Below are 15,417 nucleotides of genomic sequence, written 5' to 3'. Positions count from 1 at the left end.
AAATTTTGCATTCACATATTGTCCAAAAGTAAATGTAAACATAAAAACTAATAACATGTAAATTAATTTATTTTGTCTTCATGTTTTTTGTAGCTCTTAAAATATTATAATATGAACTCTGTTTTTCCAGAAATAATACTATAGTAGCTTTTTAACCTCACAACCATTGAATTGCTAACCTAATTGCCCAAGTTAGATTTGTAGAAGTATGTGAATAAAATCTAATAAAGAATTATTCAGATACCCTAAAGTGAAAATAAAATGATAGAAGATCTGAAAAATGAAACAAAATTGGCATGCATCTATTAGAATTTTCACTATTATAGTTTTCTGCTATACATATGTTGCCCCAGGCTCAAAACGAAAGAGATGACAAAATGGCCAAATAGCACACTTGAGGATCTTACACAAAGCTTCAATCTACTTCTTCTGATTGAGGTCACTCTATTAAGAAAGATCCTTCATTTTGTAGTATCCCTATTTTCACTTGATAAATTTATGCCTGTGCAAAAAGGGACAAACAATTAAGAATCTCAGTTCATCAATGAATAGATTCAATATGCATAAAAATAGTAAAATGATGAAGATTATACGTTACCCTCATAGGAGTTGGTTCAGGAACACCGACTAATCGTTCTATTGTTTGTAATTGATCATAAGGAGCAATCTGTACCATATCACATGAATTAATTAGATGTTACAGGATATTAATAGAAGATTAGATGGGCATGTTTTGCAAATAAAATGCATTTTATTGAATTCTTTTCTACTACTCCAAGGCCATGGATACAATACACTCGCACATGTATGCAGATTAATGATAAAACCGATAAAATTTTGACAAAAATTAAAAATTTTAAATTCGCACTGAACTATAGTTTTTTCAAGCCTAATATATACCACCTGAACAGTTTGAAATTGTTCTGTTACCACCAGTTAACCACAACCACTGTGGATTGTACAGTGTTGATATGGATATAATAACCTTTGTGACCGTACACTCACCAAGTCACTAAATTTATGATTCATATCACAGTACACTCACTACGTCACTAATCTTTCTCCAATGTTATTCTCAGAAAAGAAAAAAGAAAAGGAACTCCAATGTTTCCATTAACACTTCATTAAAGAATGCTACTCTGACATTTATGATGCATTTCATGTCTCAACTACTTTGGGATTAAAATTTAGTCCTCGTTTTTGTTGTATTCAAAAGTAGGAGATGTATATCAAGACGTCTCTGATATAGGTAGGAAATGGATTTGGCTCCCAGCAGAAGCATATATTGAAACATAAATCCAAGACAGATCACTAGCCAAGGCAAAGGGGTCGAGTTCCCAACTCGGCCATGAGAGTAGGCCAATAACAACACTCATTTGCATACAGCATTTGCCTCACAGAACTAACCTAATATTACCATAAACATGCTTTGCATTTTGTTCTAACAGAGGCATTAGTTTGGTCAAAACGGAAGTGTCACTTCATATAACAGTACTAGATTATTGATAATAACAGTAGCTTTCCATGGAATGGTCATGTTTACCAATAATTGCAAAAAGTCACCTGGTTAAAGCCATCTGGCCATGTTATTTGCACGGCATAATTTCCCATTGGCTGAATTTCTTCAGGTTCAATATCTTCTGGAACATCAGTGTACTGCAGCTTTTGCTCCCCAGTCCATTCATCCTATTTTGAATAAACAAATGAAAAAGAAGCCATAGTGGACTTTAATAACAAAAGAGGATTTGTCAAGGCTAATTTTCTAACAAGAAAGTAACTTTTTGTCTGCTTTATAAACATTGGTCAAATAGGCTGTCAATTCTCTCAACTAATTTGCATCAGAAGTTACAGATCCCTTTTCGTTTTGACCTTCACAACTAGACTAATAAACTGTAACCAAATTAGTTCAAAAGTACAGCAGGGCTGGAACTTTTGAAGTTTAGTCAAAGATCTGCCCAACTATTTGAACCTCCATTTTTCACCATCCATGGCTGATATTAATAAAAAATATATAGAATCTAAGTTATTTATTTGGTGAGCTGGGTGGGCATAAAGTAAATGTAAATCATAAGCTCAAACCACTGAAGATCGACCTCAATCAGGCTTTGCCAGAATAAAGAACGCCCTTCACAAACCTATAATCAGATGGGTGGCAAACTGGGACTGAAGTTAATATAAAAGAAACCAAGACCAAAAAGGTCCAAGTTCTTCATGCCATGTTTGTGATAACCCTCATTTAGACCAGCTGTAAAGGCCTAACCAAAGCAGAAAAAGTTGTTTAGTTGTAGTTCTGCCCAAGTGCTAGATGGTATCTGTATTTCAGAACCTATTGACTCGTTTTAGCCAATACGATGTTACTGGGCTAAGTAATCGACGCAAACTCACAGTCAAGTGCTAGATGATATCTTTATTTCAGAATCTATTGACTCGTTTTAGTCAATACTATGTCACTGGGCTACGTAATCAAAGCGAGCTCACAGTCAAGTAAATAAGGGCCTTCTGTCCAGACTAAATTCCTACATACCACACTTTGGGCGGAGCGATCATTCCGTCTAACAGTTGCTGGATGCAAAAGGAACTCTTCATCTGAATCTGGCACCTTGACCTTTATTGCCTTAATTGATTTATCATACATGACAGCCGTTGACACTGTAAAGGAAAAACATAACAAAACAATCATTCGGTCCAGGTTTCAAGTGAAATTCCAGAAGTTTAAATTTCTATTTTTGCAATAAGATATGAGCTCTTGAAAGTCAATACTCTATAGCCTTCCCTTTTGACCATTTAAAAGATCCAAAGCAAATTGCAAAACAGAAGTATGATGACGTGCATTATGACAAGTAGTTTCTTGCTAAGACAAGATTCAGAGGTAGTACCTTGCTGACGAATCTTGGCACATTGTTGCACAACACAAATTCCAAGGTCCTGAAATATCTTGGAAACTTCACCTTGAGGATCAGCCACCACTTCAGGCATTCCGCTATCCCCAGAAGCAGATAGCTATACAATTAATGAAATTAATCTTCAATTTGATAATGAATTTCACCATATATGACAAAATTTCAGAATTTTTATTGCTTACAAATAAACGAGTGCTTGGTACTTAAAAGGGAAGCATGCAGAGGAGTAATAATTGTACAGCATATCAAACTGAAATTACATTATTTTCATACAGGTATCTTATGGCTGGCTCAGACAAGGCAAATTTAAGGAGGGATTAAGAATAGCAATAGATGCATAAGAGTGAAAGTGCCAAATATTACTAATTCAGGTTCCCCGGGAAAAATAAAAGCTACATGAATATTAAAGAACCAAAAAGGTGCATGAGCCATGCATGTGCATCAGATAGGACCTTTGCAACTTATAAATCCAATAAACAATTGAAAAAACTAGAAATTTTTATGATAGAGCAGCACAATCTACCAACAAATAAAAAGGAAATTTAAGCATGCATCCAGAGCAGATTCGAGCCTAGCAGTGATATAATGCATCCAAAGCAGATTCAAGCTTAGCATATTAGAAGCGCATACATTTGGCCTAATCGGAAGATCAAACAGATGAGGAATTCCAAACTGCTGGACAACCTGCAAACATGTTATCCAAGTGCATTAACATACTCCTTTTCAATAAAGATACAACCAAAAAAAAAAAAAAAAAAAGACAGATGAGATGGTGTAGAGAATGCTTGAATTGAAAAATCTTAATTTTCCATGAAGCAAGAAATTTGATCATCAGATAATGTGCATGCCTGAGAACCTGAACCTCTACCAAATGGGTAATAGCGTTTCCCATCAGCATCAAAGTGACACATATTCTCAACGACCGCAACACAAGGAACCTATACAGTTGAGCAGAATACACAAATAAGTAATGGTGATAAAAGATAAGTAATAAATTATTTTGAATGGTTATGATTATAATTAACATTATTAATTAATTCTTCCAAATAAAAAAAATATATAATATGGTCCAATTAGGAAGGATGTGATTTCAAATAATCATTTGAAAAGAAATTCTAAAGTAACAGTAAAGTGAAAAATGCACACCTTAAGCTTGGAAAACATGCGGACTCCTTTGGCAACATCGATAAATGCTAGCTTTTGCGGGGTGGTCACAATAACAGCAGCAGTTAATGGGACTACCTGAATTTTATTTTACCAAGCTCAAAATGTGAAAATATTGATGTTGTGAAAGTTATAAGCATGTGGATGTACTGCAACAAAAATGTGCTAACATCCAGTTGTTGATTCAGCAAGCCCATTCTTCATAAGAAACCTTAAGTTAACCATGTTTGCTGGATTAAAAATAGTTGAGACCAAAAATGCAAGAACTCAAACCTGGCATAAAGTGAGCTGTATATCTCCAGTTCCAGGTGGCATGTCAATAACAAGGTAATCAAGCTCTCCCCTGCATTGAGATCAGTAAATAGTATGAAAAATTAGAATTCCATCTAGCATCATCAAGAAGCAAATAGCCAGCCAATACAGACAACAATAAATAATAAACACACCCTCTCTATTTTTTATTTGCTATGTAAGTCCTAAAAGATATTGAGAAGCACAACCTACCACTCAGTAGTAGTCAGAAGTTGGTTGATAACCCCAGAAACCATTGGACCTCGCATTATTGCACGACCTTGTCCAGCGAATCCAAAAGATACCAACTTGACTCCCAAGTATTCAGTTGGAATAATTGTTCTCTTCTCCGGATTCTATAGGAAGTTTATACAGTCACAATTACAGAAATTTGACTAAATTGCTGCAAAAAAGAAAGATAAATACCATTTCTAGCAAACGGTTTTCAGGGGAGACCATCGTTGGTAAACTTGGACCGTATACATCTGCATCAAAAATGCCTACTCTAGCACCCATATCAGCCAAAGTATAAGCAAGATTTACCGCTACTGTAGATTTCCCCACACCTCCCTGCACGACTTTTCACAAATAAAAGTGCTGAGAAAAATTAGAAGAAATAGATTGTGGTTTAATTACTTCACATTTTAAGCAAATACCACAATGTGGAAATAGCATTAGCAAGGAAGTGTGATCAGTTCTTCTCCCATCAAAAGCTGAAGGAGAAGCATGACTTTTATCATGATTTCCTAGTAGTATTTCCCCCATACTAGAGATGATGCAATCAAAATCCAATCATTCAAAAAGGATTAACTTTATGAGACATCTAAAACCAGAGCCTAGAATGCTACCATCAAAACATGTCTACTGTCTAGTGCACATGATCAAATCCTATGGCAGATACGAAATGAGAAAATCAAAGTTCATAGGAAGTCTACCTTGCAACTTGAAACTGCCACAATATTTGAAATCGTCTGCAACCCAGCAGGAAGTTGCCCTGCAAAAACAGGTCTAGCTGGTTGTGCTGACATTGTTACTTTCACATTCTTGACCCAAGGAAGCATAGCCACCACTTCATTGGCTCTCTGCTCAAACTGTTGATAAAAACTTTTCAAGATTACTTAATCACAATTAGATTCAAACAATCGAACACAGCCCACGAGAAAAAGACAAACATGCTATTAAGTTGTGAGCTATTTACTAGCTATCTACAAAGTTTTCATCATATAAAACAAAATACTACCCTTGCAAACAAAATGGGAGTTCTTGATTGTCATATTTACCATGTCCTTGACTGGACATGCTGGTGTTGTAAGCTCCAACCGAAACGAAACCTAAAATGCAAAAATTCAAATATCTTTCAGTAAGAGCATTAATTTATTTTAATCCTCTAAATATATGTACGAAAGAAAAAATTCCATTGCTGTGAAATAAAGGAACCTCTCCTTGATCTTCAACAATATATAAATCTTTAACAAAACCACATGAGACAATATCTGTTCCAAAATCTGGATCAATAATCTGAGACAAAGCTTTCAATACATCGCTCTCAGCTGATCCAGTTGATATTTCAGAAGCATCTACAACCAACGATAATGCAAAATCAGTTAGAAAACAGTTACCGAAAATTCCATCATTATTTGAATTTTTTTTTTTCACATAAAATTCAAATTCGGTTACCTTGAACAGAGGAAGCTCTGGTTTTGAGGGAGCTAAGAACAGACCGTTTATGTGATAAACAGAGAGGCTTTTCGAGTTTTAGAGGTTGTACGGAGTAACCGAAAGGTGATACTTGAAGACATTTGCCTGGTAAAAGTAGTCCTAAAAGAGGAAACAAATTTGGATTAAAAAGAGAATTAAAAAAAAGTAAGTTTTGATATGTATTAACTGTATAATTACCTTCTTTTGATTGAGAATTTACGGTTTGCGAGCAGAAATATAGAGAAGAAGGTGCATAGATAAGTTGCATGTTTGAGTGAGAGAGAGAGAAGAGAGGTTGGAGCTATGACTGAGAGCCTCATATTTTGGTGTCAAGTGATATGTGATAAAAATTGAAAAATAATTCAAAAATCGATGTTTCAGTGGAAACGGTAGCGTTTTGAGTACGACTGGCTCTGGTAGTTGCTGACTTGGCAAAAATGTGGAGCAGTTTCGCGGCTAAGAAAGTTCGATCGAAGCTCTCGCATTTTTTAGTATTTTTGGTTTTTCCCCTTACGTACAGACGACATCTCCAGAGTCGAGCGGATCGCAGAATTTTGAAAAACATATCGTCGTTTAACTGGGTAGAATAGACGACAGCCAATGGAGTAGTTTTTATAATAAGCCGTCCGACATAGACGGCAGACCTATCTTCCCGTTCTCGAACCGCTTACACTCTCCGACAACCCAATAACCATCACAGTAGAGGAGATAGCGTTATTTTCACTGTAATTTAGGAATTTCTTATCCCCTGTAACAGATAAGCCGTTAAACATAGGCGTCCGAGAGGTTTGAGTCCTTTGCCGAAGCAGTCAACTTGGTCATTCTGAAATCAGATAAATAGACGTAGTGACTTGGTCGTTTGAAATCGAGGGATGTCATCATTTGTAGTTGTTTTGATTAAAACCTTAAACTTGAAAAATGGGAACTGCCAACTGTTCACAAAATATATCCATATCATTTTAGAAAATAAGTATAAACGAGGCATTATTAATTAAAAAAAAGAAAAATAATATTCAAACTTGTGTTCGAGTTGTTATTAACAGTCAACTGTTCCAAGTACAAAAATTTTCCAGACTTTGGTAAGGTGGGGAAACACGACACTCATTTTCATAATTTTATGCTCATGTTAAAACCTAAAATGTATACCGAGAGAAGATAATGTAACTACTAAATTCAGCAATCAATTAAGGTGCCTTCTTTGAATCAGAGAAGGTAAAATAATAACAGTATCCACATATAAGTATTAGATGTTCTTCATAACTAGAGTCTACTGCTTCAGATGTAATTAGTACCATTTTTACGAAATTTTTTGACGCCTTCATAAGGAAGAAGCCTCATATACAAATACCTTATACAGCATGAAGCCTCAAATCCAAAAGGCACTGGCCTCAATAACAATGCAACCGTCTCTGCAATCAGCAACCAATCTTTTAGCTGGACAAACCTGTCCCTAACATAAATGGATCACTTCCTGAAGTGATCAAGTAAAAAATGCCTGTACAAAGAACGGCAAAACAATCAGAGGTAATTTTTTCACTGAGAGAAAAAAATCTTGAAGCAAATTGCAATCCTGTGTTTTAGGATACCCTGCCCTAATTTAATGCCACAGCTTGCTACAGAAACCATTTCGTGGTCTCTTGCTGGATATAATATCGGAAAAGGAGTCGACCAACTGTCCTGCCAAACTACTAGGATCATCAATCAAAGTTTGGATGAACGTGTTGACTACTCTGCGTTCTTGTTCTGTTGATCTCAAACTAAACCATGTCAACAATTTCAACCTGAATTCTTGGTTAATGTGACCTTCACATTCCAACCATCGGATTATCTTTACACAGTACTCAAAGTTTTCATCCAAGCAACCTGAGCCATTGGATACACGGAATGGTGACCCGTTTATTAAAGTGCTGTCACAGTCAAGCATCTCCTCATTAGAATGGGCCCTTTTCCTGCACAAATCTGCTCGGGAATCAACAGCTGGCACTTCTCCACTTGGCCCACCAGTCCAGGTCTGCGAATCTCCACTACCATGTGATCTGGCTAAGCCATTCTTCTTTATGTCATGAGAAGCAGCATCATCATCTGCTTCAACAGCCTGTTCCAAGGTACAACCATTATCTTCATCCCGGGAGGACTCAAATGGAGGAGTCAGCTCTTCATTCAAATCAGGCACAGAAACAACATTTAAGTCAAGTCCACGCGAAACAGATGGCAATTGATCTTCTGCTGGCTTTGTCACTTTGCCAGCTCCACAACATTTTTCTGCATCAGCACTGCAAAAACCCTCAAAGCATCCTTGCTCTTGAGCCCACGCCAGATGGAGGATCTTTCCTAGCTCTCGAACTTTGAATCCAGAATAATTTACTGCCATTGTAGTTTTAGACTCTCTCTTTGATCCTGAAGTACCTCCTCCCAAGAGGGAATTTGCTTTTTTACCATTTGCAGCCACTGAAGTATTAGGATTCTTGTGAATTATCTCTACACTCTTGGTAAAACACTTAGCCTCAGAGTGACCACAGTCACCAGCCTCTGTATATGAGACAATCCGGAAAGTATACTCGGTACAGGGCTGCAAATTGGATATCAAAATCCTTCTCTGAGCTCTTGGAAACACACAAATAGGATCTTTTGTGTGCATTTCTTCTCTACTCTTGCAATACCAGAGCTTGTAGCCTTTAATATCATCAGATGCAGTAGACAATTCAATTAAAATGATTGTGACAGATGATGACGTCACTTCTTCAAATAAGAACCTGCAAGCAGCAGGAAGTGAATCCTCTGCAGAAAAGGTGAATTTTGTTATTCATTTCAGTAAAACTTTATGCTTGCATTTTACGGGATTTGGAAAATAGGGAACAATTATTATGAAATCTAACCTCTGCAGTTTGAGTTTCCATTTGAAATACTAGCCAGCCACTCATCTGCTTTGTCAATTGCAAGAGAGCAAAGTTTCTGCACATCACCAGCAACAGAGAGTCTGCTGACAATGCCACGAGCCATCCTGGCAGAAACACCATTCACTGGACCCACCTCTGTTTCTAGTTTGGCTTTTGCATCTTTCACAATTTCATGCAGTTCTTTAAACCTTGCAGTACCATCCAATAGTCTGTAGCTCAAGTATATCCTATAACAGAGCGCATCAATACGACGGGCATCCTTCGCAATTATTAGCTGCTTCTTCCAACATCTGTTAGAACCAGAGAAAATTTCTTCTTAAGCATAAAAATAGCCCACTTCTAATGCCATTAGAACCAGAGGAAATCTCTTCTTTTTGCAGGCCATTTAATTAACTGACCTCCATTTTATTATCTTTCAGCAAAAAAGCCATTATGGGATTGAGGACATAAATGCCAATGTTTACAGTAACACACATGTTTCTTGCATGCAAAAACACAGTGACAAGCACTTTCTAGTTTCTCGAATATAAAGTAGAGGTTTTCTAGTTTCTCCAATACAAAGGTAAAGAAGAAACGGTTCATAAAATGAAACAGTAGAAAGCTATTTGTTAATTGAGTGTACAGAGGAAACTCTAAGGTGCCAAAACACATGAACCAAAAAATGATGAAACACCTGATTAAAAAAATGTTAGACAAATGAAAAAAAAATGCATTGCATTTACGTACCCAAGTATTCCTGAAACTTTACCACAAGAAGCACAGCAATAACTACCATCCAGCTGCATCAATTGCCCCAGATCAACAACACCCACCTTTCCACATTGGAGAGCACACTCAATATGACATGAAAGTCCACAGGAGTCCCCCTGACCATTTTCAGAAGTGCAAACCAACCAGAGACTAGGATCTTTATTGTCATCAAATAAATGACAAATACAGCAAGAGCATCTCCTGCAAAATGTGTCATCAATGGACAGAACAGCTCTACAAGCAGAATTTTTACATATCCACGAATTTGAACATCCAAAGTCCGATAATTGCTCGGAAGTAGGTGTGAGTCGTGTAGGGTTTTCCCCCTTCCTTTGTTGCTTCTTAAGGGAAGGCTGATTATTGGGACTGGAAGAAGATTTTTTGGCTTCTTGTTTCTTAACTGTTATGTTGCCTATCTTCATAAATTCTGTTTTGCTCTTTGATGAAGCTGTGTGCTTCTTGTCCTTATCAAAGCAAGTTCGAAGGAGTTCCTTTTTAGGACCAGATTTCAGAAACTCCTGAAGAAGTTCTGGACTTCTTGAAGCATCATCTGAATTCCCATTTTTCTCCGGGGTGCTTTGCACACTGGAAGAAAGGCTTTGAACACCAGAAACTGGATTGGAACAATAGACCAACAGCAAAAATAAGAATTCTTCACGATACACAGTGCACAAATCACTTATATGTGCAAGAATGTAAAGATCAAAGTTGGCCAGCGTTATTACTAAGTACTCCATCCCAAAATGTTTGTCCATATTTCCATTTTTGGATGTCCCAAAATGTTTGTCCTCTTGACTCGAGATATTTACTTTTCCTTTATACCCCTCATTATAAATGATTTTAAATTCTAGGAATAACCTTTTTTTTGAGAGGACAATTTTGGAAAAGTATGGGTATTTTCTATGATGTGATACTATAACTAATGTGTTTCTTAAACTTTGTGCAAAAGTCAACAGGACAATATTTTTGGACGGATCAATTATCAAATAAGTGTTCCAGCATTCTGAGAACAAAATTTTTATTTGTATTGGCTAAATCCACTTTCCCTTTTACCTCCAGCCCTTCAAGCAGTCCAACATCAATCAAATTATACACTCTTAAAGTTATCTTTTCCAACTAAAATAAGGGATGATCTGACAAATTGAGAAAATTTAAAGGTCAAAAAATGCTGCACCCTTGCTTGGTTATGAATTCTTAAAAAATACATGACATAGAAAGGAAAGGAGGAAAATAAAATATGTTGTCTGGCTAAAAACTAAAATCAATGTGGATAGAATGAAGATGCATGGGTATTTGATTTTTTGTTTAACAAACATCTAAATATAATTTACCATTCAAGTAAATACTTAATAAACTTGCTACAATCTGCCAAGCATATGCCTGGCCTGTGATAAAGTCATGACAATTGAACTGTTCTCGCCCCGATGTCCAAAATCATTGTCAAAAAATCAACTTCAATAATGAAGCAATAGGATAGAGCAACAATTCAAACGATAAATCGACTGCAGTTCACCCAGCTTCCTATTGTTGGGGGGAAAGAAAATAACAATGTAGAACCACCAGCATAAGTTCAAGCAGAAGAATCAAAACATCAAATTCTGAAATATTCACATTTCGGTTATTAAGAATAATGTACAATAGAAGTTTGGGTATAAAGGGAAAAGAGCAGAAAAATGAACCAAGACGTAAATATAACATTGAGAGAGAGATTTTCCATTTTTTTTTTTTTCCCTCTGTTAAAGAAGCCCCAGAATAGTCCTGTTTCCTATTGGCTACCAAAGCAAGACAAATCACCAATCTAACTCGATCACCTAGCAGATTGTAAAAATTTCCCAAATTCAAATGTTTAAGTTACCAGAAATCCAATAAAGTAATATCCAATACTAATAGAACTCAATTAAATTTTTAAATAGTAATTGGAACAAACTATCAGTATTCAAGTCAGACAATGGGGTGGCTTGGAAAATCATAAAGAAGAAAACAAGAGACAAAGAAAGAAAAAGCTAGAACAAAATCATAGGGTGAGCTCGATAATCTCAAAAGAACAGATAAAGTGTGGAAGGTCTGATTCAAATTGTCTTAACTAAATTTTAGTCAAATTTAGTAGTCAAAAAATAAAATAAATTTAATCATTAAAAGAAAAGAATGTTAGAATTACATGAAGCCATTGACGGACTACATATAATTAGCAGATGATTCAAATAGAAAATTGCTATTGATCAGCCTGCTAGAAGATGCATCAACCTCAATCAGTTTGAAATATCTTCCATTTATTAAAACATTTGTTCAGTCTTCAAATTTGAAGAAAATTTAGGAACCAAACTACAAAAATATTGCTTTTTCTGACAGCTCTCCATGATGTTGAGCAAACAGTGAGCATGGGATTAGAGAAGGATGTTTAGGTACTGCAGATTCACAAAATCTATAAACAATATTTTCAAACTAACATTAAAATAAACAAAATAGCAAGAATTATAAGATACAAGACGTTTAGGATTGCAGGTCAACAGATAATGCTCAACAAGATACATAACTTGGGGTTTGCGATGTGGTTTCATCTGTCATATATGATTTATTAGCATTTTAAAATATTTTGATAACTAGGTTACTACATGTTCTCTCAAGTAGTTAATCCATCTATATGTAATACTCAAATAGATTTCAAATATCCCTATGAGATTAGGTTATTGAAGGGAAGGTGGGTGGATTAGGTGGCCCCAAGTGTAACTAAAAAGGAAAAGAAAGCCATTTAGCCATGGTCCAATAATCTCAGTGAACTGAACTATGTCCTAACAAGTAATCAATACCTCTGCTTCTATTATTACTAAACAAGCAGTGCTCAAAGCATTTAAGAAAGTCAAATAACAAGATACAAAAGTGATTAAAAAAATGATAAAAGAGAATACCTCTAGCAAGGAATTTATCCTCTAAATCCATTTTTCAACAGGCGGCGCAATAATTTCCACAGCCCTGCCTGTAACAATGAATTCAAAACATCAAAAACCATCTTCAAGTTTCCATTATTTCCGTAAACATTAAAAATTTTTACTATCAAATTGAATATTTCACTTTCATTTCCCAGCAAAAAAAGAGAACAAATTTCAAATAAATCAACTTAACCAACTTTCTAAATGGAGCTGAATTGTTCACATATGTGAATAAAAAATAAAAGCATTTGTTTAGCTTTTCTTCTCTTGCAACTTAAAAAACTACAATTGCGTGATCCAAAATTCTCTCATTGCGAGTTTAATATGCTTTTCCTATTTTTGGCAGCAATGCAGCTAATGAACCAAACAGAATGAAGCAAAAACTGAACCAAACAATAGCAGTGTAAAGCAAACAGAAATACCCAATCGACAATTAACAACAAACACATAATAAACCCTTCAAAACACATTACTACTTTCTCTGTTTCAAATCATTCAATATCAACATAATTCCATTTTTAAGCATAAAATTTAAATATATGAACTCCAAATAAACTCGCCAAAAATAGGAAACAAATATCAAACCCAAAACGACATGTCGCTAGCGAATGAATATCCGTACATTGTGTGATTTAACGTGAACAAACAAATATTAAGGAAAACAAAATAAAATTTGAAATGCGCGAAAGCACATAAAATTTCAGAACTCAAGTGGAGCAATCTGAGAAAAAGAAAGAAAACTGAAACGGGAAAGGAGAAAACGAGGAAAAGAGAAACGGATCTGAAAGAAAAACGCAGACTCCAAGACTCAAAACGACAATTCGAGAAACCAAAATAAAAATAAAAAAACAGAAATAAGAGAAGAAGAGGAAGAAGAGTACCTGTGGATAATGGGAGAGGAACCTAGGGTTTTAATGGGTCCAATAGCAAAAAATTCGCTTTCAGAGGACACAAATCCGAGAAGAGAGAGAAAGAGAGAAAAACCTCTATTCGTTTCGTTGTTAGTTTGTTAGAGAGAGAGAGAAGAGGAGGCTTGTACGAGTTGTTCACGTTTTAGAACAACTACAATTGAGACGACGACGAGGAGGGAAGCTCACGCGCAAAAAAAAAAAAACAAACGTTTGGGCAGTCTGATTCAGTTTGAAAGCAGGGTTGGTTCTGCTGAGCAGGAAAAGTACGTGAAGCACTGTCCTTCGTTTCAATTGGTACGTGATGAAACACGCAGTTCCACAGAGCGTGAATTGTAATTAACTTCTATTTTATTAATTTAATTTTTGGGGTTTGTTGGCAGCAAATGAGTAATCCAATCCATGACATTCAGAAATTAATATTACGTGGTTATTCGTATCACGCTGATACAATCTCAACCGTCGGATCAAGCCGTTTTACTCTTTAATTATGAATCTAAATTGTTGCTAAGTATGGACGTGCAGCTGATTCATACCCAATATTTACATCCCAAGTGTTTGGCAAACTTTTAATCAGCCGTTATGCCTTGATTAGCCATGCAGAGAAAGCATAGCCCATTGATAAGCATATATACGATCCCATAATATATTTGAGTTCATGTTAACAATACTCGAAAAAAAGGAAAGTCTTAGTCAACTATTAATTTCATCAATTGCATTTTGAAAATTCGTATTTATATTATTTTAGACTTTATTAACCTCAAATTGCTAATGAAAATTATTTTTTCTTAAATATTATTTTAAAATATTTAATTAATATTTTTTATTTATGTAATGCGTTAAAATTAAAAAATAAAATATTTAATATATATATATATATATATAATACGTCATAATATATAAAAATAATCATTCTTTTAATGACAATTTTATATTTTAACAATAATTGTTGCTAAAATTTTACTAAACACGGACAATGATCAGTTCACCATTATCGGCTATCAGCCACTAACTATCAATAGTTGCTATTAAATATCAGTTGGTATGAATCGTTGAACAAAATAGATCTTTAGACGTGAACTCGACATAAAATTAAATGATTTTAAATCAATTTCAATTTTAATTTTTGGAATCAATTATAAATGGAAAAATTCGCTCATAGAAAACAAAAACAAAGTTTTGAAATTTAATGAAATAGAAACCTATTATATTTAAAACCAGTCAAATTCAAATAAAGTTTGATTTCAGATTGAAAGATTTGAAATGAAAGTTTATATAATTAGTCAGCTCTACTATTACCGTGAATTTTGAATTATTATTTCTAGAGTAAAATACATGTAAATTCTTAAATTATATTATAATTAATACTTTTGTCTAAATTACTGTAACGTTTTTAACATTTACTTAAACTTGGATCATTCCATCCAAAAAATCAATACTTTTCAAATAAAAGGTAAATACATTTTATCTAAAAAGTGTGTTTGATTATGGGTACACTGCTGCTTTTCTAAATAAAATAAGTCGATAATGAGTTTAAATAAATGTTAAAGATATTACAGTAATTTCTAAAAAAAAAACATTAATTAGAATATAGTTTAGCCGAACGGATCTCTCATTTTTTTTATGAAAAGAGAAAAAAAAATCGCGTTATTAACTTAGTATTGAGTCCTATCTTCATTTGATAATATTTGTTACGTTTAAGAAAATAGTTTGTTTTAAAATATTTATCACGTTTGAAGTTTTTAGTAGTAATAAATATTATTTTCTATATTTACCTCTTGTATATAATTAATAATTATTTTTCCAATTTAATAATTTTTTTAAAAATTATTATTAAATTAAAAATAGTATGATCAATTTATTTAATAATTTATTATAATTT

The 15,417-nt window shown here is 34.4% G+C and overlaps 2 protein-coding genes across 3 annotated transcripts; both read right to left on the bottom strand.

The window, feature by feature from the left end:
- Positions 1-281: 281 nt before the first annotated feature.
- On the bottom strand, positions 282-6,851 carry HCF101 (ATP binding protein). Of its 2 annotated transcripts, XM_012223272.4 has the most exons (16): positions 6,252-6,824; positions 6,033-6,173; positions 5,793-5,932; positions 5,636-5,686; positions 5,291-5,446; positions 4,782-4,925; positions 4,569-4,711; positions 4,338-4,407; positions 4,047-4,142; positions 3,749-3,838; positions 3,531-3,584; positions 2,877-3,000; positions 2,525-2,649; positions 1,564-1,686; positions 599-667; positions 282-502 (listed from the first exon to the last, which is right to left on the bottom strand). In XM_012223272.4, exons 1-16 carry the CDS (start codon positions 6,319-6,321, stop codon positions 497-499), a joined length of 1,602 nt encoding a protein of 533 aa, XP_012078662.1. In that variant the 5' UTR covers positions 6,322-6,824; the 3' UTR covers positions 282-496. The 2 variants fall into 2 exon arrangements, with proteins under 2 accessions (XP_012078662.1, XP_089580890.1); XM_089724764.1 differs by having other exon boundaries at positions 6,033-6,851.
- Positions 6,852-7,214: 363 nt separating this feature from the next.
- VRN5 (Fibronectin type III domain-containing protein) lies at positions 7,215-13,699 on the bottom strand. The gene is made up of 5 exons (XM_012223271.4): positions 13,509-13,699; positions 12,607-12,674; positions 9,677-10,313; positions 8,930-9,240; positions 7,215-8,831 (listed from the first exon to the last, which is right to left on the bottom strand). The coding sequence occupies exons 2-5, from the start codon at positions 12,635-12,637 to the stop codon at positions 7,651-7,653; spliced, it is 2,160 nt and encodes a 719-aa protein (XP_012078661.1). The 5' UTR covers positions 12,638-12,674; positions 13,509-13,699; the 3' UTR covers positions 7,215-7,650.
- Positions 13,700-15,417: the final 1,718 nt, after the last annotated feature.

The sequence above is a fragment of the Jatropha curcas genome, chromosome 8, assembly GCF_041381405.1.
Source record: "Jatropha curcas cultivar XTBG-Jc1 chromosome 8, XTBG_Jcur_1.0, whole genome shotgun sequence".
In the NCBI taxonomy this organism is placed as follows: domain Eukaryota; kingdom Viridiplantae; phylum Streptophyta; class Magnoliopsida; order Malpighiales; family Euphorbiaceae; genus Jatropha; species Jatropha curcas.
Note: the sequence above shows the minus strand (reverse complement) of the source record. Positions and strands in the feature narration are given on the sequence as shown.

Coding starts and splice junctions, on each gene's coding strand:
- VRN5 (XM_012223271.4), bottom strand. CDS start 12,637: ATGGATTTAGAGGATAAATTCCTTGCTAGAG. Junction 9,241..9,676: donor AAAGTTTCAGGAATACTTGG/GTACGTAAATGC, acceptor TGGTTCTAACAG/ATGTTGGAAGAAGCAGCTAA. Junction 8,832..8,929: donor TGGAAACTCAAACTGCAGAG/GTTAGATTTCAT, acceptor CCTTTTCTGCAG/AGGATTCACTTCCTGCTGCT.
- HCF101 (XM_089724764.1), bottom strand. CDS start 6,321: ATGCAACTTATCTATGCACCTTCTTCTCTATATTTCTGCTCGCAAACC. Junction 3,839..4,046: donor GCATGTTTTCCAAGCTTAAG/GTGTGCATTTTT, acceptor TCAACTGTATAG/GTTCCTTGTGTTGCGGTCGT. Junction 3,585..3,748: donor GTAGAGGTTCAGGTTCTCAG/GCATGCACATTA, acceptor ACATGTTTGCAG/GTTGTCCAGCAGTTTGGAAT.